Source organism: Cydia pomonella, chromosome 3 (assembly GCF_033807575.1).
Source record: "Cydia pomonella isolate Wapato2018A chromosome 3, ilCydPomo1, whole genome shotgun sequence".
NCBI lineage: Eukaryota > Metazoa > Arthropoda > Insecta > Lepidoptera > Tortricidae > Cydia > Cydia pomonella.
The window spans coordinates 13482936-13510396 of record NC_084705.1 but is presented as its reverse complement, the minus strand read 5'-3'; the positions used below and the strand labels follow the sequence as shown (position 1 = coordinate 13510396).

Genomic DNA, 27461 nt, shown 5'->3' with positions numbered 1-27461 from the left:
CTCACGCACTGTGATTGGCCAAACCGCGCGGTGTAGGAGCCTAGAGCGGCGGCACTAGAAGGAGGACAATTCGATAGAGCTATCGATATTTTATATGTTCAGAACATGACCTTAGAGTTTTACCATTTTTGTTTTAAGTAATAATTGCCATTAACTTAATTTATATTCCTTTAAATATTTGACCTTATTTGCGAGCTAAGAATTTTAAGGTACGTGTAAGGTATATTAGATTGATCCATAAGTTCTCCACAAAGTTTTTTACTGATAAAATGTAATACAAAGTTTTTAATAAATAAATAAAAAACATGTACCATGATGCGAAAGCTTGTTTATGCTAAACTCATCAAATTGGTTTAAATTTTAGTCATTATTTAATGTAATGTTTGTTTAAATTGTTTACTTTGGGCTTGTCGTTAGACGCGAGCGCTCGCCTGGATTGTACTTCACAAAACGGAGTAAAAATCAGTGTTACATTAAAAAAATTGTTTCAGTTTATTATAGCATATTTCTTCACCAATTGAAAGCAATTCCAGCATGTTACATAGAGTTATGAAGAACTGCGAAAGCAAATTATAGTAAATTATATTGTAATTATAATGCACCATTAAATAAGCTTTTAAATCATATGTACTTACGAATAATAAGGAAACAGTAATCATAATTATCAGTAAAAATCTTTCTGATAGAACTTTTGGATCGACTAAGTATACAATATACTATTATTTTAAACATATTTATATTCAATCGTTATATGTGTCAGTGCATCTGGAAAGGTACCTAGTCACGACATTTAGTTCCCGAGTTACATGAGTTTTTGTGGAAGTTGGTGAAAAAGTGCCAAAATGGGTTTGTGTTATAATTAGGTTATTTACATCCTAAGGAACACGTGTGTATAAGAATATCAGTAAAATTATGTTTTTTTAGTATATTTCTCCGACTATAAAGTTTAGTAGTCAGGGTACCTTGTCACGCCATGTCTTAAAAGCCTTTAAATTTTGAATAATTTTGTCAATATTTCCATCGCGGGTAGTAACTACCTCTTTCTAAGATAGGGTATAGGATCGATCTATAGCAAAATAATTGTTTGAACAAAAAAAAAATACTTAATGTTTTTTTATAAGAAAACATTCAACTTGCATGACTCTTGTATGAAATAACTATTTATTTTAATTTAATACGTTTGCCATTACTTCGATCAGAGATGCTGAAGGTGAAGGTGCCGAGGGGCTGGGGGATGGGGCGGGGAAGGGGAATGTGACGCGACTCGTGCGCCGCGCGCCGTGCGCGATATTAGTCTGCAGTCGGCTGCCGTTGTGTTATATTAAAAAAATCCAATAATTCTATCATTACAGACCTCGACATTACATTTACTTATTTTATTTTGTTTTGTACTAAAACAAAGTATTTTGATTTAAATAACCATGCCCGGAATATTTCACCAAGCCTATTTCATCGATATCGATACAGAATTGCACCTTCACTATCGTGTGTTGTCCATGCTGAGGATAGATTGAGGGAAAATACCGATTAGGTATATTTCTCCTACTAAAACCACACCAAGGTCGCGTCACGAGGTGTATAATAATTAATTTGTTGATCTCGAATTTAGTCAATGAAAAATTGAGCCGTGATTTTAGTTGTTTGACGTTTAATTAGTATTATAATATTGATCGAAAGACTGATAAATCATAAATTAGGTGCAGTTATGTACACAATTGAGTTATTTTTTCTAGTTTTACTCCATTTATGTAAGATAATGACTTAGCGTGACAAGGTACCCAGTTTAGTAAAATGCTAAACTTTATCTCTTACACGACTAAAACAGAAGTTTTTATAAATAAGAATACATTTATTTCCGCTATAATTATCCTAAATAACATTTTGTTACAGATATTTCTTGCATTATAGGTACTAAAATAGTGATCTTCGAGTTTAAGTTACTAAAGTTTAGTAAATGTCGTGACAAGGTACCCTAGTTACGTTTCCATACAAAAGTTTCAACCGAGTCACTAAACTTTATTGTTAAAAAAAACTGCTTTAACACCATTTCTATTATACCATTGTGGTACACCACGCTCGATACCATTTGATCTTGTGATATAGCATGAATTTACTAATTATTTTGTTGATTTTTAATATTATTAGTGATCTTTTTTGTAATTGTTAAAAATGCGGTAATTATTAAATTTCTTTATGATTATGGAGTTTTCTTTCATTCAATTGTCCCAAAATGCCATAGAATATGTAACTATGATGAGAAACTAACAGTTTTAATCTCATTATTTTATGAATTGGGTATAATTAACACTTTCGTGTTTCTTCCACCCTACATGTTCTGTGTGACACCCTGGCATGTTCAACCTAAGGAATCAGAATAATTAACATGTATTTTTAGACAATTCACCTTTATTATCATTCTTTAACATCCAAAGATTATGATTATACCCTTCACTATGTAACTTCGAAGTAGAAGTGTGTTTTTTGCCACTATAAACTTTAAATGCAATTTTCTCAACTTGTGCATTTCGGAAGTCGTAAATTCAAAAATTTATATAAAAATAGTGGTTCCACCTACAGTCATTATTCTTTTTTGTATTGATAGCAAATTTCATCTACTTTTTGGAACTATGCATAACTCAATACCTGCAACAAGGTACTTTTCCATGTGCACTGACACATATAAATGAGGCGAAGTGTAATAGGAAATGATCTTGAAAATGATCCGAACAGATAACACTTTTCTCGCTCGGAAACCAGTTAGGGCCTCTACCTGTAGCATCTATCTATTTTTCTTTAATACTGAAATTTTTCGGGAAACTGAAAAAAAAATGCAATCATGAACATATTTGATTATACCTAGTGCAGTTATTCGAGTCGTTGCTAAGAACCTGAATAAAATATACTTATAGGTATAAACTATAATGTAATAAATAAATTGTACTTAATTAAAACAGTTTATTTTTAGACGTACCTATTCGATTTTTAATCCAAATTAATAAGTATTAAATTAAACATTAAGTGCATATAAAATAATTGTAAAATTTTACTTGAAAAATGATTAATTTCATACACACTATATCCAAACATTTTTATCGATAACGCTCAAAGATCAATTATGCACGAGCACCACTCTATTTCGCGGCGTCAATGAAGGGAGCGGTTGCCGGTCGTACAGTCAGCATCAAAAGTAGCGGATGAAACAACGCTCCAAAACTATGTGATATTCCGTATAACTTTTCCAAATGTTAGATATTTATCTAAAATTCCCGTTCAAAAATAAATCTTTTACAGTCTTAGTTGTTCTATATTAAAGACATCACTTTTTGTTAAGCAGATACTTATGAAGCGTTATTTGAGCCGCTACTTTTGATGTTGACTGTACCAAGAAACAATAATGCCCCTGTGAATATCGTTAGCGGTTTAATGCATTGCGCCGTTGCTTAGGATACTACAAATAATTTTCCATGCAAAAGCGTCAATGTAGAATGCTTAGACAAATTGCCACGCGTTTGTATGACAACATGGTCTGACTCAGAAAAATCTTATGTCACTGGATTTATTTGTTAAAATGTGTGCTTTTATTGACTAATACGTGAAAAAAAAAATGTACTCACATGTGGTATGTAACTCCATGATTCTTATAGTTATTGGAAGCACTCCTATTTCAACATAAAACAACGCTATAATTCGGCATTTCAATAAAATTGACGCGCACATTGTTTAATATGTTTAATGACAACTAATTTGCTACTGTCTTATGGCGGGCCGGTATGGCCACGATGTGGCCATGTCGCGGCGACACGCGCCACGCCTCCGTCAGCCATCTAATACCTTCTATGATCTGAGGTACTCACAGTCGTCTACTCGTCTCCCGCGTCCGGAACAGCGCCATTCGCCTTTGTTTGATCCAAACTGAATGCGACATAACTATATTATTCTGTCAGACCACGTTGACCACTATTCTATCCTTTGCAGCCAGTCTGTAAAGTTATAAAATCTAATTAAAAGTACTTACTAAGTCGTCTCCCGCGTCGTAGTCGCATCCCAGCCGGAACTTGACGACGTTCTGCGGCGAGTCGCTGTCGACCAGCGCGTCGACCGGCTGCGCGAGCACAACCGCCACGTGCGTCCGGTTCACGTCGCGGTAAGTGAATAATGCGGCATCCTCCTCCCGGTCTACGGGCTGCAGGCTGAGGTTTTTTCTGAAAGGATGAGACAAGCTGTTGAGTCATTTGATATGAAAAAGACATTCTGTCTTTTATCCACGACGATCATAAATAGGTCCTACATAAGGTGACCTTCGTTTGCCTCAGAATAGCCAAACTTACTTAAACAATACATTTCTAACAACATACCAAAAACAACCTACGTAATTTAGTCGGGTTCTTTGTTGCCTACCAAGTTTTGGTTTGGTGGGTACACTGCTTGCGTGACGTGTGCGTACACGGCTCCAACCAAAACACAGGGCACACGTGCACGTACGCTCACGCAATCGGTGTGCTCTGGTCTTAGAACTTCAAGATCTTTTCAAATAAGGTTGACTTATCTTGCAGCCTTCTTTTTTCCACACCCTAATAGGTACTTTTATTTTAGAAAGTTTTCCGATCATTTGTTTTATTCGTGAATTTTATTATTTCATATCATAACAAAGTTTAATCTTAAGTTACTTAGTAATTGGATACCTAATATCGAGTTTGTTGGGAAAAATATTGACTTTGAGTATAATTTGTTCCAATTTCTTGTTTGTTTGGATAACTTACCTACCCACACATCAAAGTTGTTTACAAGTGGTGGGTAGTGGTTCCGTTGGTGGTTACACTATAAAGAGAGATACGAGTACTCATCAAAGACTATAATGAATAGTAAGTACTAGAGTGTGCGGAAAGAGAAAAGTCATACAATGTATTGGTTCCCTTATATTCCACGACTTATCTCTTTCCGCAGATACTCTTATAGGAGACACTCATCGTCCTCGTTAATAAGGAGATATTGAAAACCTCTTTGGTCGACTTTATTGACCCGAACATTACGCTGCCGTATAGAAGAAAAAATGCTGCAATGTCAATCTGTCATCATCAAAACAAAACAATAACCTACATAAAATTGTAAGTACCTATAATATTGTCATATTGCTGTGAAAAACTAGTAAAGTGAAGTGAAATGCATAATTCACATATTTGTTTTAACAACTTATCAGTGCGTGTCAGAGCTCCCGAAAATAAAGTTTAGGACTTGGACGCAGGCTACCTTTATTATTTATGATTCCTGTGGGGCAATGAGGTGGATTCCCGACGCAAACAAAAGTAAAACTGGTAAATTCCTAACTCTGTTGTACTGGGACTTATGAAACCTCAGCTAAAAAAATCAAAAAAAATCAAAATTTGTGCCGAAGGTCAAAATTTGTGGTGAAAGTGTGTACGGTCAGGTCAAGTTGACAAACATCTTGACACGCCATCAAAGTTCCAAAAATATATTTCAAAGACCATATAATAATATTATTGTCAGTGTCTCAGAGTCATGTAAGTAAATAGATTTTTGAAACGTTGAAGACATCTGTATTCAGCTGCAAAAAAATGTATCGAGAGAATCGTCTCATAAATGTGGTACTACAGTTATTACACTGGAATAAGATGCTATGGGACATAATTATTTTTGAGTAAGGTGTGTACACCCATATTTTTACACTTGACTGTACATCAAATTTAGCTTGAGGTTCTAAATATTACAGCCTACATTTCTTTAGTAGGAGCTACTTACTGCAGCTAAACTCGTAAAATATCTAACATATTATAACATCTCCGTTACTCGGGTCAAAGTATAATCCTTATGGAAATAACAAAAAAAAACGGTATAATATGAACCGTCCATTTTTTTTACCTAGACCATGGACTAATTAATCTACTAGACACTTTGTGGTTTGTTGACTATTTTATCTACAGCGACATCTAACGGATTGTGTGCAGGCTAATATTCAGAGAAGAAAGCGAGTGCCAACCGTGGTTGCATATTCTGTTCTGGTGGCCTAGCGCTTCAATGGATCACGACTAGATGGCGCTTAACATAAACCTTTGCTAGTCATCAGATTGAGCTAAAATAAGTTTATTCGAAATGAACGTGGTTTATTATTATATTGTATTATATTTGTCTCCTTGTTAAATTTAGATATTAAATCATCATTGATAATCCATTACCATAAACACAGTCCGCAGTCGTCATAATATTACAAAAAAATAAATGAATGCGGGAAACTCTGTGCACGCGTACAATACGAGTACCTAATACAGGCTCGCGGTCGCGCTCGTTACATCGTTGACAAAAAAGAAAATTAATCAGTCGAAAAAAAAACCGCCCAGCAGGCTCCGCAATTTTGCCTTTATGATGAATATTTATTCGATTTTTACTTAATTCCTGAGAGTGTGGACTATATTCGTTTTGTGCTTAAGCTTCAAGGACATCAGTGTAGTGACAGAAACCAGCTTTATTTGTTTAGTTGATGTGTGTGTTTTATTTGAATCTGAACATTGAAGCGGAAAACGGGATAAGTGCATTAAGTATGTAAGTATGTATCTTTCATTGCAATATTTAATTGATAATGTGACTTATCTTATGATTATACGTTATACGGCCTTTAGATAAGTTACTTATACTATACACTCGTACGTATAAGTTTTATCAAGGTCTTTTTTTTGTTGCCGTATCCAGTCGCCATCAGATATATCGGAGGGGCCCAGGTGCTCACAAATATCGGAACACGTCTCTACTCTCTATGTCAAGGCGTTACAGTGCGTGGTCAGGGGGCCTACCGCGAAAACCGAAATTCGTCAATTGCGGGCATTTTCTCTGTCACTCCAAATACGACTTAGTGAGAGTAAAAAAGAAAGATCCCCGCAATTTGCGAACATCGGTTTTCGCGGTAGGCCCCCAGATATTTTTGAGCACCTTGACCGCTCCGATATATCTGATGGCGACTGTCCAATGTTCCTTTTCTTTTCTGAGTAAGTACCTATGCAAATTTGTTAAACAGATTTAAGGATATTGAATAAATATGGCTAGGAAAACAGTCAATTTGTCATTATCAAATTGCTCTAATTTTACTTAAATTTTATTATTAAACAAATATAAATTTTTAATTTTTAGTAAGTAGTGGTTCTTTCTTTGGTTTAATAAATTAGTTTTATGAAATGAAATTGTGGTCTTTTACTTTCCTCATAGTCGATATGAAAAGTAGAGTGTTTAACTCGGTTGAAAGTGACCCATTTCACCATTCGAACTTATTCGAAATATCTTAGGTGAAATGGGTCACTTTCAACCCTTGGTTAACAATCTACTATTTATCCACATGTGGGGCTAAGTAATCAGATGCAAATGTTGAGCTGTTTCCTTTTGTTAGCTGGTAGAATTGACTTTTAAATTATATTTTATTATTACGTTTATTTGGATTTGATTTGATTTCTGTGGTATTTCATAGTTACTATTTTCCTCGCGTTGGTGTGGTGAAAATTTTTGTGTTTCTCTCGGAGGCAGTTTGTTTAACTCTCGTGTCTTGAAACTCTCGCAACGCTCCAGATTTAATTTCGGAATCTTTCGCTTGCTCGGGTATCAATATTAGCAGGAGCGGATAAACAACAACTTTGCCCCCTTGTAAAACAAATAACTATTACATAATCTAATGTGTTTTAATCAAAGCTAGCGCTCGGGCCTCGGGCCGTTTGATTTTTGAATTTTTTTCAATATTATAAGAATTAGGAGCATTTAATTTTTTTTATGAAACCTGGTTTTCGCTCCTTAACTACCTTACATATAGAATAATAAAGAAAAAAAACGAAAAAAATCAAACATTTTATTATTTAAAAATATCAATATTCACGGTTACCCTAAAATTAACTCAGTTAATAGGTACCTAAAAACAGTATAGGGTGACAAGCTAAGATGCCAATACTTTGCTCCTACGCCGTAGTGAACGAAACGCTAATGTCTCTGTCGCACCTATTTGAAAGAGTGATAGAAATACATTTACCGTTTCGTTCACTACGGCGCCAGGGGGTAGCCAAGATGATAATCGCTTGCAGAAAATGCAGAGAACGAAAGGAAACGCTAAAATTAATGTAAGTAAATAATGTATGGAAATGATAGGGTTTCGACTGTTATCTTGGCTAGGCCCCCAGGTACTCTAATCATATTTAGTTCTTAGCAACTTTGTGGTATTTACTTTTTTATAAATAAAATTCGAAATTCGAACCTTAGCCCTGTTTTATCAGTGTCTGTCAAACGAACATATTCGCGAACGTCTGCGTAACTTACTTTCTATACATCTCACTCGCACTAATATGCTAGTATGAGCGAGAAAAGTTTTTCTCGCTCATACTAGCATATCAGTGCGAGTAAGATGTTGCCAGCGAATATATAATTTACGGTTTCATCGTCCATAATTACGCTTAATATGGTAACATATGTAACTGTAATATTACATGAATGCAACTTTCTTCGACATAAACTTTATTATGCATCGTTATGCATAATTAAATGATTTATGTGTCCATCACTACGTAATAAAAGCTTTTTTAATAGTGTTACATAATATTGGATTAGAGAGACATATTTGATCTAGGTTATGCATACGGTTGGATGAATTTGATATTTAAAATAAGAATGGATTTCAGATTATTAGATTGCGTCATGATGATACACAAACGCATGTAATAGTACCGTTGAAAGTAGTTTTTTGACCTCGCCTCCCGAATGTGTTCAGATCAGATCTTTGTTTTTTTCGGCATTTTCTCTCCTTTAGTGATACCGGGTGTAAATGGTAAACTTTTTCTGCTTAAGGAGGTCAATCGTCGCATTTGGCAAAGACTAATTCAAATTTACCGAGAAACGTATTAATCGATGACAATCTGAACGATGATTATGATCGGATTTACTAGTTTTAGTTTGCTGGCTCCACCCGCGTGGCATTCGGTCTGTCATTTTCTTCCGATAGCGCGCAACATCTGTGGATGTTAAAAATAAATGTAAGAAGGTGGGGGTAATATCAATAATTTGGGACTAATTGAGAGACCGCGCGAAAAAAAAAACCCGATCTTAGTACGTATCAGATTCTAGAAATGTGGTGTAAATCGTTAAATAATAACCATTTGCAGAAATCGCGAAGCGTTTGGTTGACGTAACTGGTGACCGAAGAGCTGGCGGCTTCTTCGTACAACGTATCAGTATTGCGATACAACGAAGAAATGCCGCCAGCATCCTTGGTACAATGCCTCAAGGGCCTATTTTAGATTTAAGCTAGTTATAGTAATCCTCTATATATATCCATTATATATACATTGTTATTGTAAATAAATGTTTTGGCGTTTTTCTTGTAACCATAGTTTAGGCCTGAATATTGGCAACCTTCAATATTTATTCAACCGTTTCAGTTTTGTACCAGGGTAATGATGAGTCATACTTTTATTCAAGGGTAATGAAGAATTTGTCATCACGGGTTAGTTAGTTAGTTACTGCTTCTGGGCATTTTCCGCAAATCGACAACCATCGTGCCTATTTTGCGTGAAACGAGGTAACGCTACTCAACCACCCCAGCTCCTCCACGAAGCCTAGCAAAGTTTTCAGGTTGCTAACTGCCTCTCCTAGTGTGCACGGAGTCCCTAGGTATTTGTTCCTGTATACTTCTACCTGTTTGCAGTCTAGGAGAATATGTTTTGTTGTTTCTTCTTCTTCCATGCACGCTCTGCACAGGGGGCTGTCTGTTTTACCCATATTGTGTAGGTGTTTGTTACGTGTGTTATGTTGTGTAATTAATCCTATTATTTTACGTAGTAGGTGTCCAGGTGTTTTCAGTAGTATTTTGGTGAGCTTGTGGTTCAGTTCCGGTAAAATATCCTTGGTCTGCCTGCATGTGTCCATTTTATTCCAGTATTTATTGTGGAGTTGTCTGTGATGTAGGTCTAGCTGGTTGTGTATATAGGATATTGGTAGGGGTATGATGGGCTCGGGTCTATATGCCGGCGTTTCTGAACCTTTCCTGGCCAGTTCGTCCGCTCCATCGTTTCCTCTTGATCCACTATGCCCCTTTATCCATTGAATTGTTACTTTGTTGCCTTCTTTGCTCACTTCCGTGAGGCTTCGATGACATTCGAGTATGAGCTCTGAATTAAGTTTGTCGCTGCATAGCGCTTGTAGTACTGATTTACTGTCTGACAGTATTAGTATATTTTCGTGTTTCACTTGTCGTCTTGTTATAGCACTGCAAGCTTCTATTATTCCTACACATTTAGCTTGGAATACCGTGTTATATTCTCCCAGGGGTTTTGAGATGTGTATGTTCAGGTCCTCCGAGAAGACACCACATCCTGTCCCTTCATATGTTTTTGAGCCATCTGTGAATATTCTTAGGTTTGTTTGGTCTAACCCTTCTTTCGGATCTTCTGTTAATGATATGGCGTATTCTTTCCAGAAGATCATAGTTTTTAGTGTTTTGTCGATGGGCGCCTCCAGCATGGGTAGTTTTGAGATCATATTTTCATAGATCTTCTTGTGCGATGAGCTGAAGGATGTCCATAGGTTTAGCTTTTTCAACCGGAGAGCCGTGGCAGCCGCTCCTTTCTGTTTGTATATGTGTAATGGTAGGAATCCTATCATTATTTCTAGCGCCGCAGTCGGAATAGTTCTCATACAGCCCGTCGCAGCCACACATGCTAGTCTTTGTGTTTCATCGCGGGTTAACATCGGATCGAGAAAAATAAAACGCTCCGAATGATCAGATAATAATAAGGTATTCAAAAGCATATCTATCCGAATTATAATCTCCTCGGACGTATATAAATTGCAGCCATTAATAACTAAAAACTTAAAAGTTGTGATCAAATGTTTATTTTTTTTTGTATTTTTGCATCCGATCTTGACCCACATACGAGAATTTGGTATGTCTGTGGCTCTCAAATTTTGACGTATATAGAAACATTATCCTATGTAATACACGAATACATCATACACTGCTAAAATAAAAATCTTTTTCTTTTGAATTACCGTCCTCGAAAAAAAATAATTAAGGTATGTTGGGATAAGAACGGATCGGGTCAAGATCGGTTAATTCAATTTTCTACTAAACTAGAAGAGATTTTCGATTGCTGGCAACACACCTGCCTAGGCCATCTTGTTGCGTTGCTGTTTACTATAAAAACAGAATTATTACAGTCATAAAAATTTAAATTTTGAGAATCACTGCTGTATTTTTAAATGGGTAAAGATGCTTTCCAATCTGTCCACAGCAGTCCTAGGTCTGTTTTTATTGAATTAATTTAACCCTTAAATGCATAGTGTTGCCAAATGTCTACAAAGCATTAGACAGCTCACAGATTTAAAAAATGTACTTAATGATAATTTTTAGTCCTTTATTATTATTTTGATCGTGTAAATGAATACAGTTTCAGATGTTTTATTCAAATCTGCGCAGTTTTTTAGTTTTAAAAAATTAGATTAGTTTGGACGACATGGCGGAAAATTGAAAAAAAAATCTCGAAAAGTAGGTGATTTTTAGTATGTGATTTAGGCGGTTTTTTTCGGGGTTTGCAATTATTTTATATTTAAAATCATTATCATAAGTATGTCACAAATAGTGTACCTTTCTGATATCTCTTACTGAAAGTTATATATTAACATAAATATGATTTAGCCTATATAAATTCTAACACTGAATTAGCAGTAAAATCGATGTTTTATTATTTTTCCCAGATCAAATATCAAATATCAAACATTTATTCAGCAAATAGGCCACAGGGGCACTTTTACATGTCCATTTTTACAAACAATAAATTAAAAAAAAAACAATTACAAATATCGAATCTATGAAATAATAAATACTTTATTAGAGATGTATACTGTCTCTAAATGTCAAATTACACAAAAAAAACTATGATAAAAAAATAAAACCATAAAATACTAAAATTCTTTAGAGATGTATAAGTCTCTAAGTGTCAGAGATAAAATATAAAAATATATATTAAATTATCCTTAGAGATGTAGAGGGTCGCCAAGGCTTGAATTCTTATATAAATAATTAAAAGACAAAAAAATTAAAACAGACAAGAACCGAATGAAGTGTCTCACGTTAATGTCACTCAAAAGTAAAGTTACATACTTTAACATAACCTGTACCCCGCGTAAGCTTAAACAGACCGGTCTCCACAAACAGCACCCGTTCACGAGTATGACGTGTATCTCAGCCATCGCCTCCCTCAACCTTCATTCGGGAAAGTGGCGACCCGATCAACGACGCCACCGTAAGTAAAGACTTTTAAGCGAGCATGACATGTTCAAGCTGCCGGGTTGTATTAATATAAATATAATAAAAAAAATTGTGAGATACAACATTTGTGCTTGTAAGTTACATTAAAGACGGAATAGCGCCACATAAACGCGACTACATATTATTCATAAGGAGTGCCTACCTATAAAACTAAATTATAAATTTAAATTGACTCAGTAAACACCACCAGAATCAGTAAACAATTATGTAACACATATATTAATTTCAGGCAAAAAGAAAAAATCATGCATTTTTATCGTTAACCCTTAAGGTTAACGATAAACCTTTAAAACGAAATTTTACATTAACTAAATCACAAAAACAACCACAGTTTCATCGCAATACACGACACAAATTACAGGGCGAAACCTACTCTATGTAATAGGAGGTTGAGCACTCTACGCCCAGTTTTACGTAGATCGTGCGTGGCTAAAAGTCGTTTACGGGTCGGAGAGCCTACCGCGAACAACGAACTTTTGTTATCTGCCTCTCTATCGCTCTTATAAATTGGATTGATAAAGAGGCAGATAAAGGAAAACAGAATGTCGCCATAGACCCTCAGTAGTTGCTTAAAAGCGCAGACAGTATAGCGCTAGTCAGTGGTCACTAAGTACGCACTACGGACGACGTTAGAATCAAAACCAGAGAGCCAACCGCGAAACACGAAAATCTTAATTTCGTTACGCCTCTTTATCGCTTTGATATGGAAGAGTGATGGAGAGTCAATTTCGATTTTCGTGTTTGCGGTCGGCCATTAGACTCCGAAAACGACAGCGTTGATTGGGTGCCATAAATCTTTGCTGGCTAAGTAAAAAAAAACACAGACGTCTACCACTAAGTAAGTATCTAATATAACTCTTAATTTACATAACAAATAAGTAATAAAATAAACGTTGGGAGAAAGTGCTTAAGTACCTATTACAAAGCTATTAGTGATAAATTTCCTGATAGTAATGAAACCATAGACTAATATCTCACAGACACGACATTATGAAGCATTTACAGAGATCGCAATAACCACATAATTATGTTATTATGGGCGCTATTTAAAATGTAAACCATTAAGGAGCGCCTAGCTTAGCACTTATTTCCAATCTTGGATCATACACCATATGAATTAAGTTCCGGCGGTTCCGCAATGCATCGCAGCCATAACGTGATTTGTAATATTAAGATATATTGTTTATAAATATGTACGCTAGTTTTAAGGTATTTATGGGCCACTAGTTTCCTGAAACAATAACATTTGATACATACATATACTAATTAAAGAAATGATATGGACCAATGTGGGGTCATGGGGTGTCATAAAACCATATAATGTTCCTTCTAATGGGGAAGTAATCTGCCTGCGACTCAAACAATAGAGAAACCGCAAGCTTGATGCAACTGATAACTGCAATGTTCACTTAAGAGGCTGTCAACACCCAATGTCCTTGAAATTGATGTTACTTAAACAGTTTTTTAAGAAAGACTATTTGTTTTAGTCAAGTAAGAAAAATATATGTTCATATTAATTATATTTCAAAGACCGTGGTTGTACTCGATACATGATTGAACGAAATCGGCTCGATAGAAAATAATTGCAAAGTTTGGTCTTAAAATCACAATTAAACGGTTTTATGTCTTTATTGTTATGATTATGACTTATGGGTCTGCAATTAAAATCACAATTTCAAAACATTTATATCTAAACCGCTGTTGAGTAAAATATTACACTAATAATCCACTTTTTTTTATTTAAATATTTTTCTTATTATTCTCTTGCCCAGGCCCAGTAACATGCGACAATGCTATCTCATTTACTCCGATACAAATAGACAGTGTGCGCGCTTTAGGTATTGACAGCCTCTTAAACAACTATATACCCACAAAAGTACAATAAATATTGTTATAAATATACTCCAAGGCACATATTAGATTATCTTGTTTGAGTGGAACATCGTATTTCATTGAAAGCCCTCGTCATCCACTGTTGAAGGTTCTGATGTGATGTCTTTAGTATGATACGCCCATGATTCCCGACAGGTGGTCTACCAACTATCTGCACTAATTGACCGAGCGTTAACGATGGTCCCCATTTCACCTTGGAAAAAAAAAATGCTTTCGTATGTCCAGATGTTCTCATCTACAGGTCGCAATTATTAACCGATTCTAGTGAAATTTAAACACTCAGCCTAAACCTCGTACTGTCCGTCCGTCTGTCGTGCTGTCACTGTCAGAGATCATGAAGTATTGCCCTATATTTCATGATCTGTAATAGTCAGTTGAAATGTTGACAGAGTTTATTATCGCAATAGTATAGCAGTAAGTAAGAAACATAAAATAAATTAAACAAAAATAAATCAAACATATGAAACTTCATTTTCCATGGTCTGACACGCACTTAACCGGATTTTATATTACAATATAAGCAACTGAAGCTTTCATTTCTACAAATCTCCATATTAATATCCTTAGCAGAATTTTCTTGAGCAATAACAAGAAATAGACGGAAACACTACAACTGTCGTTAGAAACATACATATTTATATATAAAGTATCAGTTATGCTGCAATCCAGGTTGTTGACAAATACGACAACGTAACAAGTTGATATAAGGAAGCTACGCGGAATAGGAAATGCATAATATTATAAGTTTTATGATGGATTGTCGCTGATTGAAGCCTGGGGTATAGATGAACACCGCATCGGTAGATACGTGCGATGAGTTATTAGACGGTTTCTAAAGCCTACCACTTATTTCAGGTGATTGGTAGTTAAAGAAGTTACTCTGCGATTTTCTAGTGGAAGATAGCTAAGTTTTGGGATTAAAACTAGTTTACATATAACTTTACTTTAAAGTCCTGTAGGTTTTCTTCTCTCGCTCTCACTGAGCGTAAGCGTTGAAGTGAACACAGACAGCTGGATATAGACTGAATTATATATTTTTTTAAACCTACCCATACCAATACATATTTATGAATATACTACATCTCCCTCTTAATGAATTGATGAAGTAATCTAATTATTACAAGTTTTAACCGATTTGGATTACAGTAATTATGCTAGTCCTTACAGTATATAATTATAGCTAGTATATTTTATGAAGAGCCTTGATTTTCACTTTTATTATTATGTTATCAAAGTCTAATTTCGCTAAACAGCTTACCTTCGTGAGATGCAGTATCTATAATCTTAATCTTACATATTGGCCGCACAGTTATGAACATAACATACTAATTTATAATGTTTATGAATATACTACAAGCGTGACAGAGATGGTTGCGCGCGTTAGGGACCGAGGTTTTATAAATTTATATTGTTGTAAGTTTTAACAAAAAAGTAATCAATTATTTCCCTCTAAAATATAATTGTGCATTTTTAGAAACAATTTTCATATGTTTAGCTTTTGTGCATAAATTGTTGTTGTTACCTACTTTTTTTAAAGTTTGACCTAAATGTTTATATTTTCCTTTTAATTCGCTTCGTTTACTTTAAAGTGCAAATAGATCTCATCTTATTTAGGTTTGTTGATAATTTTAAGTATTTTAATATAAAAATGTCGAGTTTATAGCAGGCGTATCTATAGGCATGCACTATTAACTAAAATGACGTGTCTATTAATTTAATGTACACTAGTTAAACAAGAAACTTGGTAAAGTTATATGCGTGGTTACGCTCGTTGAGCGTCTGTGACCGCAAATTACCAAACATCAGTCAGTACCAACTAGTGACGTCCAAATTGAGCACAAGCATATTAATTTGACAGAAATATTGCCATTATATTTGAAAAGTACTTACTAAATGTTGGGCTCGGCTCAGTAGATACATTCAAGATTTTACGATCTACATAAGTACTAGAAGAGTTTAGTATGTTACTTGTTAAACTAGCTAGTAACAGTGCATATAGCTACTTATTTCTAGAGTGTAGTTACCTTTCTATTTAAATCTGTTAACAATGTTCAAGTTTTTTACATCCGAACACGCCCGATCGGCTAAAATCACGCAAGCCTGCTCAGAACGTTGTCTACTATAAAAACAGGCTTAACTAGGGGCAGCATCATAATGAACTTTTTCATGGCCCGCTTGACGAGTATCAGTTTTTCACATTGCAGCCACTAACCCCATTCAGACTTAACCCTAACGCAACATACTGGTTTAAGACCGTTATCGTATATGATATTACGATAACTACTTTCGCAGTGTAAATTCTGCTTATATGTATAGATTCTATGTTATGATAGTTTAAAGTCAAGGTAATTGGTAGTTTTTTTAGCCCAGGAATGCCGCGACAATATCTAACGGTAGCCTATCTTGCGGGTGAGATACTTTCGCGGTTCTCCTGTTCTAATTTTTTACGTTAGGTTTCTTCTTGTCTTCAGTAATCAAGACAATAAAAATGTAAAGTATTTAAATCTTGCAGCTCATTAAAAAAGTAAATGCTGAAAATTTTAAAATCAAATTTAAGAGTTATCGTTTTATCGTTGATTATGGTATACTGGTATAGGTTCAATACGTTTTTCTGTTCATTGAATCAAAATATGAGATTATTACTTACGACCTTTCCTATTATAATTCATGACATCTTAAATAATTATAATTTCATACTTTTACAATACCACATACCACGAATTTCAATGAGGCCATTGTTCTCAAAGATGCAGCAAGCGACCAACTCCCATTGTAATTCAAAACACATACTTACCAATACGAATCCAAATCCATGTCAATTAAGAAGAAAAATGGCTCATGTTGTCCTAAAGCTAAATACAAAGCATGAGAACTCGTATTGCTAGAGTAATAAAGATTAGACTAGTTATATACAGCCCGGTATGGAGATGGTAATCCGAATATCTCGATCCTTTCTCACGACAAAGGACTCGTGAAGTAAATTCTAAGCAAACTAGACCCTAAAATGAAGATGGTAAATTTCGTAATGCACTTGTATATACACAGAATTAGGTCAGTTTTGCAAGCGGTCATTAAGATTTGTGACGGATTTGTTGTCCAGTCTAACTTAGTCCTAATGGGTTTTGGATTGCTATATAGGTACATTGTTGGGGTGTAGGGGGGAGTAGTCACGCGGGTTCAGGTGTGCGGCGCTGAGCCAGCGGGCTCACTCCCTCAAGTCTATCATACGCGTCCCCGTCGTCTATGGCTCTGCCGCCGCAGGCCATGGACGAACCCATCCCACTTGTGGGGTGGGTCGCACACCCTGGTAATGCTGGTGGTCGGTCGGGCGTCGCACGTTCCATCTGCCCCGGACCACCAGTAGCCGAGTATGAAGGCGACGTCATAACCCACGAGGACCTAAAAACCCGAAGGGGGTATGACACACTCTGGAGTTTCCTGTAGAACATGGCTGGCAATTTGGTTTCGATCTAATTGGCAGCTATGCTTTATGGATCTCCCGGTTCCGCTTAGGGAGTAGGTGACCTAGGCGGACTACACTCACCTACCTGCGTTTGTCCTGCGCAGTAGAGCGCCGTCAGCGGGGATGCAGGAGTCCTAGGGGCCGAGGCCCGCAGGGGGTCGGGGTTAGTTATCCCCTGTGGGCCAATATGCCCTTTTTGGTCCGAATTTCCGGCGAAACGGTGGCCCTGCAACTAGCCACTGCAGGGTAATGGACACGCGTCCCGTACGGTCGAGGTGGTACGGTCCGCAGGCGAGGTGTGGGGAGGGGCGTCCTCTGGGAGGATGCCTGGGGCTCGGCCATGCTGACGGGGCAAGGGCGCGTGGAACCACTGGAGGAGATGGGATCGTCTCTTCCAGCCACGTGTCTGCAGCTCCCGATGTCGCGCAGGAGAACCAACTCAACACACCTATACCTCTTGGGTATTCCTGGTGTCCAAAGTGACATCCCCAAAGGTGCGGGCTCCATGGAGGGTGGGAAGCTCGAGAGGTGAAAACAAGCAAAAGGAACAATGGATAAACCAAGATCCCAAACCCCAACACCGGAGGGAGACGGAGCAGCTTCGGCTGTACCGGGAACCTCCACCCAACACACCACACCACAGGGTCAAGGAGCTGTTTCGACAGTTCCTCCCTCCTTAACACGTGCCTACAGGGAGGCACAAGCAACCCTGGCAGGCAACAACACACACGATGGTGGAGCTGTTCCGACAGTTCCGCCACACACCACACCACACAAAACACACACACACCGTGGCGGCGCAGTCTCGACAGTACCGCCATGCAAGGGACAGTCCGCACCAGGTGGGAGAGCCGCCGGGAAACCGAAGGCACGTAAACCTGATGCGTTGACGCCCAAAGCAGCAGGCCCGGTGCTCCAGAGTACTGCGCCTCCACTACCGACACCGGGGACATCCAAGGGTGCCATACCGAAGGGAGGGAAACCCCCCGCCAAGGTAAAGCGCACCCAGCCCCTACTACCAACACCGGGGACATCCACGGGTACCATTCCAACGGGAGGGAAACCCCCCGTATCGGAAAAGCGTACCCGGCCCCTACCTCCAGCACCGGGGACATCCAGGGGTGCTGTTCCAACAGGGGGAAAACCCCCTGTTACGGAGCAGGACCCGGTGATTGAACCGGTGCAGGTGGTGTTGGACCCTATCTCTGCCCAGCTGGAGGCTGGCTGGACCGTACACGAGTCCAGGAAGGCGCGGAAGCGAAAGCCCGGTAAACGGGCTGAACTTCCTGTGCCCCCGCCTCCACCTGTTACAGCCGCGGCTAAGCCGCACAAGCGTAACAGGAAGCAACGGCAGAGATACAGAAGGGCCCAAGCGGCCCTGAACAACACCGCCCCGGAGCCCCAACAAGGCGCCCCTGGAAAGGATGGGGAGCGGGCAGCAGCTGGCCCACCAGCAGCAAACCGCGCCCCCCTCCAGGGGAAAGGGGCGAAAGGAACCAGGGCCGAGGGTGGGAGTAACCAAGGGGCCCGGTCGTCTGCCAAGAGGGCTCGTCTTGACGAGACCATATCCCCCAGGGGCGAGCCTAAGAGGCAGAAGACTGGACCGCGAGGTGAAACCCCCCATGCCGACTATGCGGAGGCTGCAAAGGCGGACCTACTGATGGCAGTGACCACTGCCACCTCGGGACACCTGAGCCCGCAACAGTCGGAGGAGGTCCAGAGGCAACTGCTAGCCCTGCTCTCACAGGAGGCAAAGCAGCCGACCGAAAGCCTTCCCGCGGGACCGATCTTCAGGGGCAAGCCTACCTGGGCTAATGGCTCCTTGAGATTGTGGTGCGAGGATCAGGCTACGCTAGCATGGCTCAAGCGCAGCGTGGCCACCATCACCCTCGATAAGGGGGAGAAGGTGGTGGTCAGGCGCCTCAGCGAGGTGCCAAAGCGAGTACGATGCGGCATCCTGTTCCCGGGCGTCTGGAAGGACTTTGGCGAAGTAGGCCGAGCCCTTCGGTACCAGAACCCGTGGGCGGAAATAGACCGCTGGCTACTCAACCGGCGCGAGGTGCAGGGAACGGAAACGTTCGCTGTCGTCAGCGTGCCGGAGACAGTGGTGCAACCCTTGGTGGACCGCGGGCGCCGACTTGGCTTTATGCTGGGGTCGGTGTACGTGAAGTTCGAGGGGGCACGAGGAAAATTCAGGGAGCAGCCGCCCCCTGTTAGCACTGTCGCCACTGGTGGCGAAGCCGCTGCACCGTCCGAGCCCATGGACACTTCCGGGGCGACGCAGGAACCCATGGACGAAGTCCAGGTGCCTGAGTCGCAAGCTCCAGCACAACCTCCCTCCGTCTCCGAGGAGAACGAAGAAGAACTTCTTCGTGACTCCTCGGAGAGTGAGGGGGAATGCGCGCAGGGGCTAGGGAAGTTGGCCATCGACAAGGAGGAGGAGGAGCCGATGTCGGCGGAGGAGGGTGATCCTTGTGAAGGAACTCCCTTCGCCCATTGGTAAATTCCTCCAAGCCAACCTCCACCACAGCGAAACGGCGACGGCGCAGATCCGGAAGTGGTTGGAGGACAACACAACAGCCGTAATTCTGATCCAGGAGCCGTGGGTCAGAAGGGGCTCTGTCTGCGGACTCCGCAACTTAGGAGGTAAGCTAACAGTCTACTCGGGCCCGGACAACCCCCGGGCTTGCATCTACACAACCAATAACATACATGCGCAACCTCTAACGAGCTTCTGTTCCAGAGACCTGTGCGCTATAAAACTGCACGGGGCGCAAGACTCCAGCCTGCAGGAGGTGGTAGTAGCCTCTGTGTATATGCCGGAGGCTGAAGAACCACCACCGCACGACATGGCAAGGCTGGTCAACTACTGCGAAGAGGCAGGGCTCGAGCTCATCGTGGCCACCGACTCGAACGCGCATCACCCCCTATGGGGGATGGAAGCAGGTAACGAGAGAGGTAAGAAGCTCGTCGAGTACCTATTCACTACAAACCTCAACCTCCTTAACACAGGTTCAGAACCGACATTTGTAAACAGACGCAGCAGGACAATCATTGACCTGACCCTAGCAACCGAAAAAGCATCGAGACTAATCTCGGGCTGGCATGTATCGAAGGAGGTATCGTGCTCAGACCACAAGTGGATTCGATTTGACATTCAGGTAGAAACACAAGCAGCAGTGCCCAGGCGGAACCCACGCAAGATGAATCGTGACCTTTACACGGTGCGATTGTCTACAACATTGAAACAGCTGGAGGGTCCCCCTAGAATAGAAGGCACAGCGGGCATAGAGGAACAGGTAAGCATTCTCACGAGCACCATTCTGGATTGCTACCATCAAGCATGCCCCTTATCGACCCCACCGACCAGAAGCAGAGGGAAAAACAACTGGTGGGGACCTGAGCTGGAGAGACTCAGGGGCAAGATGAGGAGGCAACTGAACAGAGCTATGAACACAGGCGCTGACGAGGACTGGGACAACTATAAGTCCACCAAGGCCAAGTACAAAAAACGTCTCAGGTACAGAAGCACAAACTCTTGGCGCAAATTCTGTACAGACATCGAGACCACCACGCAGGCCAACAGGGTAAGGAAGGTCCTCTCTACCAACTCGACCATAACCTTAGGATCCCTGCGTAAGCCAGACAACTCTCTCACAAACTCACCGGAGGAGGCGGAACGGGTCCTAGTGCAAACGCACTTCCCGGACTGCGTGATATCGCACCCAGTAAGTTGGAACGAGATGGAGACAACCACCCCGACGGAAGGCGAGTGGCTACAGACATATGAGGTAATCAGCCCGCAGCGCACGCAGTGGGCCCTAAACAGCTTTGACTCCTTCAAATCTCCAGGTATGGATGGGATCTTCCCTGCGCTTCTTAAATGGGGCGGGAAGCATCTCACTCTGAAGCTGACCATCGTTCTGCGCGCCTGTCTGGCACACAGATACGTGCCGAAGCAATGGAGGGAGGTCAAGGTTATCTTCATACCGAAACCAGGTAAAAGCGACTACTCGGACCCCAAATCCTTCAGGCCCATCAGTCTGACCTCTTTCATGCTGAAAACATTAGAGAGGTTGTGTGACAGGTACCTTAGGGAGAGGGTGCTAATTAATGTGCCCTTGCATCCAAACCAACATGCCTATAGCCCTGGCAAATCTACAGAATCGGCACTTCATGCAGTGGTAAGTAAGATTGAGGTGGCGATCAAGAACAGATCCATGTGCTTAGGAACCTTCATAGACATAGAAGGGGCTTTCGACAGGACCAGGTTCAGCAGCATTACAGCAGCACTGGTAAGACATGGCGCGAATGCAGTTATGACAGAATGGATAAACAACATGTTGAGCCAGCGAACCATCAAACTCGGGACGGGCGAAACACAACAAGCATTAGTGGCAAAAGGATGCCCCCAAGGAGGAGTCCTATCACCACTACTATGGAACCTGGTGGTGAATGACCTGATCACCACACTAAACAACAATCACTATTACACAATCGGCTATGCTGACGATATAGTGATACTGACGAGCGGCAATCATTCAGGTACGGTATGCGATGTTACCCGCTCTGCACTAGCCATCGTGGAGCGCTGGTGTATTAACAACGAACTCTCAGTCAATCCCAACAAAACTGAGCTGGTTATGTTCACCAACAAACGCAACTTGGGAAACTTCTGCCTTCCCAAACTGTTCAACACTGAACTCCAACTATCTGCAGAGGTAAAGTATTTAGGGGTAATACTTGACAGCAAATTGAATTGGAGTAATCACTTAAACGGCAAAATTGACAAAGCCACGGTCGTATTCTGGCAATGTCGTAGAATGGTGGGTAGAACCTGGGGGCTAACCCCCAAGATCACTCTATGGCTTTACCAGGCAGTCATACGACCAATAATAAGCTACGGTGCAATAGTTTGGTGGCCACGCACCAAACTATCCACAGTTGAAGCTAAACTACAACGACTCCAGAGGTTGGCCTGTTTGGCGACTACGGGCTGCATGAGGACAACACCAACCGCGGCCCTGGAAGCTTTACTGGGCCTGCCGCCGCTGCACCTCTTTATACAACAGGAAGCGCTAGCTTCGGCGGTACGTCTCAAAAAATCGAATCTCTGGAGACCACCCAGGGTACCACACACCGAGATCCTCTACGAGGCGATAGGTAAGGAACCGCTAATAGAAGCGGTGACTGACAGGATACCCAGGCAATACATCTTCGACAAGAAATACAAGATACAGTTACACGAAGAACCTCGTGAAGGACTTAACCCGAGAGAGCTGAGAATCTTCACGGATGGATCAAAGACAAGGTCAGGCACTGGCGCGGGAGTATTCTCAGAGGACCTAAACATACATATCTCAACACCACTAGGCGCCCACAACACAGTCTTCCAGGCGGAATGTATGGGCATCATAATGGCAGCACACGCAATCGTCTCAAGGAAAGTAGAGGACTACCCCATCCGCATACTCTCCGACAGTCGGTCAGTACTGCAAGCTCTGCAAAGTTATACTTTGACCTCAGGGCTAATCTACGAATGCCACAAGGCTCTGTCAGAGGTAAGCACCACCACCAGCGTAACTCTGCAGTGGATTAAGGGACACAGCAACTCGCGAGGGAACGATGCAGCCGACATATTGGCGAGAGGTGGCTCGGAACTGAGGGTGGCAGGACCGGAGCCAATCATACCTCTGCCTTATGCCTGGCTCCGGAACATGCTGAGACGCAACACCAAGGTAAAACACCAACAGTACTGGTCTAACCTAGGCACGTGCAGGCAGGCGAAGGAGGCCCTCCCGACAATCGACCCCGGTTTGTCGAGGAGGCTGAGACAGCTGAAGAGGCCACAGCTCCGGCTTTTGACTGGGGCCATAACCGGCCACGCCCCACTAAACAAACACCTATTAACCCTACGTGTTACAGATAGCCCCCTCTGCAGAGCGTGCATGGAGGAGGAGGAGACAGCCGCCCACGTCATTCTTGAATGCCCAGGGGTGGCAGAATACCGGGCACAATACCTCGGTTCCCCGGGCTCTCTCCCAGAAGTCGTCGGCAACATCAAGGGTCTGCTAGGCTTCCTGGTAGAGTTGGGTTGGCAGGAGTAGTGCCGTCAACCCACCATCACGCAAAATAGGCGCGAATTGCGACGTCGAGTTGCGGAAACCCAGCCCGCGAATACGAATAACGAATAACGAATAGGTACATTGTTTTGTCTTGACCAATATCTATTTATCATCACGTACTTGACCGACATATTTGTTTAGATACATCAAAAAATACCATCACCATATTTCATTAACTTGTAACACTGATATACAAGATACATTAGGTCTATTTTATAATAATCCAGAACTAACCTTGGATGAACTTCCACTTTTAAAACTTCATCACCCACTTGTAGATTCTCCGGTATTCTGACAAATTTCAGATACTCGCCAACGGGGTAGAAATTGCAACCTGAAACAATGAAGATTTTATACATAATCGTCTTTCTACACACATTCTAATATATCAATAGAGATTCTCCCATACCTACAATAACCAAATACCCTGATATGTCTAGCGACGTTAGAATAGGCCATTGAAAGCGTTGTGTGAAAATATTTCGCAAGTATCTGGACCCGTTCGAATTGTGTTAGGATGGGAATAGGTCCATTGTCTCGTTGATACTATTGTCACTTAGCCACTGATTTACTTATTTGGCCTTGTAGTTATCCCTATCTTCTTATAGACAATTCCTATTGGGGTTACGGTTTTGGTTTAAATTCTTCTTTACGACTAGGTTTAATAAGAACATAAGTCGAATTAATTCTATGTCATGAGTATTTTAATACGGCTCAATATTAATATATAAATATTAAAAATAAAACGAGAAACTTTGTTTCTCATATACTTAGATAACAAAGTTTCCAATTGCTATACTTACTTTAAATTAAATAAATAAAGATAATTGATTTATACAGGATGATTCAGGAGACGTGAGCAGGATCAAGCCTGCATATTCGGTAAATTATCAGCAACTGTTTCGTACCAGTATTTGTAAGATTAACGTTAATTTAATTTTTACTGTTCAAAAAAAAGAGTTTTATTTTATTTACGATATTTATGGACACCCTCTTTGTTTTATCCATAATAAGTGACAAATTGAATGTCATCGGAGTCTGGTTACTTTCATAAAATCGTATCTCACTCAAGTGTGACATTTTATTTTCTTCATAATCAAAGTGCTGTCATAACGGTTAAAGAGGTTTTATCTTTGTTAATTAAGTGTTGTAGGGTGTCCATGATTGTAGATAATCAAATTTGTCTTTAAGAAAAAGTTAAATAACAGATAAAAAGCGTGATTGTTTTACTTAAATATGATGATGAACGATTCATTAACATTTACTGATTGTGTAGGCTTAGTCCAGCTCACGTCTCATGAATCACCCTGTATTTTGATACATCTTTTCCAAATTGGAGTAAGTCCGAGGATCCGATCGTTTTCTTCGTCGGTTATAATTCCAAATTTGCATACTCATTTTTACTGCATACTCATTCATCATCATCATCATCAAGGGCTCTTAAACTAGTCAATACAACATAACATCGTGAAGAAACCGGAACCTTGGACTAATAATACTACGGACGTAGTTTTGGTAATACACAACTAGGATTCCATCATCCACCAATTGTCTTCTACTTACGCGCGACACACACACATTGAGCTATCATCCACCAGTCTGCCGTCAGTCGGATCTAGACGTCTCATTGGAGTGAATTGTAGAAAGAAAAAAAATGCAGGCATGCGTGGTTAAATGTTGTAAAAAATGTTCCAAGCGGAAGAAAAAAAGAGACAGAATAACTGTTCATAGGTAAGTTATTAGTTTATTACGTTAACGTGCGTAAAATCAAGTTATTTCATGCAAAACAGGAGTGTGGCCAGTAAGTTCAATAGGATAATTTCCTGAAAATTAGGATAACTAATGCCCTTCTTATTAAATCATTATGTATATAGAGACTAATTAGGTAAATGGCTAAATTATTGTTTGTGCATTTCAAAAAACATGGTTATGGTAATTTCCCGCGAATAAGGAGATTAAAAAAAGCGGCCAAGTGCGAGTCGGACTCGCGCATGAAGGGTTCCGTACAATTTAAGACGTATTAAAAAAAATCTTCTTATTAGATCTTGTTCAACATTTTCCCACTTTGGACACACATTTTACCACTTTGGAAGTGTCTCTCGCGGAAACTATTCAGTTTAGAAAAAAATGATATTAGGAACCTAAATATCATTTTTGAAGACCTATTCATAGATACCCCACACGTATATGTTTAATGAAAAAATTTTTTTTTTAATTTTATGACGTATTAAAAAAAACTACTTACTAGATCTCGTTCAAACCAATTTTCGGTGGAAGTTTGCATGGTAATGTATATTATATATTTTTTTTAGATTTTTCATTCTGTTATTTTAGAAGTTACAGGGGGGGGGGGGGACACTTTTTTTCACTTTGGAAGGTTCTCTCGCGCAAACTATTCAGTTTAGAAAAAAATGATATTAGAAACCTTAATATCATTTTTGAAGACCTATCCATAGATACCCCACACGTATGGGTATGATGAAATAATTTTTTTTTTTTTAATTTCATGACGTATTAAAAAAAAAACTACTTACTAGATCTCGTTCAAACCAATTTTCGGTGGAAGTTTGCATGGCAATGTATATCATATATTTTTTTTAGATTTTTCATTCCGTTATTTTAGAAGTTACAGGGGGGGGGGACACACTTTTTTTCACTTTGGAAGTGTCTCTCGCGCAAACTATTCAGTTTAGAAAAAATGATATTAGAAACCTAAATATCATTTTTGAAGACCTATCCATAGATACCCCACACGTATGGGTCTGATGAAAAAAAATTTTTTTTTTAAATTTTATGACGTATTAAAAAAAAACTACTTACTAGATCTCGTTCAAACTAATTTTCGGTGGAAGTTTGCATGGCAATGTATATCATATATTTTTTTTAGATTTTTCATTCTGTTATTTTAGAAATTACGGGGGGGGGGGACACACATTTTTCCACTTTGGAAGTGTCTCTCGCGCAAACTATTCAGTTTAGAAAAAAATTATATTAGAAACCTCAATATCATTTTTAAAGACCTATCCATAGATACCCCACACGTATGGGTTTGATGAAAAAAGATTTTTTGAGTTTCAGTTCTAAGTATGGGGAGCCCCCAAAATTTATTGTTTTTTTTCCTATTTTTGTGTAAACATCCTAATGCGGTTCACAGAATACATCTACTTACCAAGTTTGAACAGTATAGCTCTTATAGTTTCGGAAAAAAGTGGCTGTGACAGAATCGGACAGACAGACGGACATGACGAATCTATAAGGGTTCCGTTTTTTGCCATTTGGCTACGGAACCTTGAAGACCTATTCATAGATACCCCACACGTATATGTTTAATGAAAAAAATTTTTTTTTAATTTTATGACGTATTAAAAAAAAACTACTTACTAGATCTCGTTCAAACCAATTTTCGGTGGAAGTTTGCATGGTAATGTATATTATATATTTTTTTTAGATTTTTCATTCTGTTATTTTAGAAGTTACAGGGGGGGGGGACACACTTTTTTTCACTTTGGAAGGTTCTCTCGCGCAAACTATTCAGTTTAGAAAAAAATGATATTAGAAACCTTAATATCATTTTTGAAGACCTATCCATAGATACCCCACACGTATGGGTATGATGAAATAATTTTTTTTTTTTTAATTTCATGACGTATTAAAAAAAAACTACTTACTAGATCTC

General features: G+C 39.7%; 1 protein-coding gene across 7 annotated transcripts in view; it reads right to left on the bottom strand.

The window, feature by feature from the left end:
- The window catches only part of LOC133516128 (cadherin-89D), a 95907-nt gene that overhangs the window by 31469 nt on the left and 36977 nt on the right, over positions 1–27461 (bottom strand). For all 7 annotated transcript variants that reach the window (XM_061848877.1, XM_061848876.1, XM_061848875.1 and 4 more), the window contains exons 3-4: positions 24020–24119; positions 4016–4202 (exon numbers count right to left, since the gene is read on the bottom strand). In XM_061848877.1, coding sequence (XP_061704861.1) covers positions 4016–4202; positions 24020–24119 — 287 coding nt within the window. The remainder of the gene's footprint in view (positions 1–4015; positions 4203–24019; positions 24120–27461) is intronic.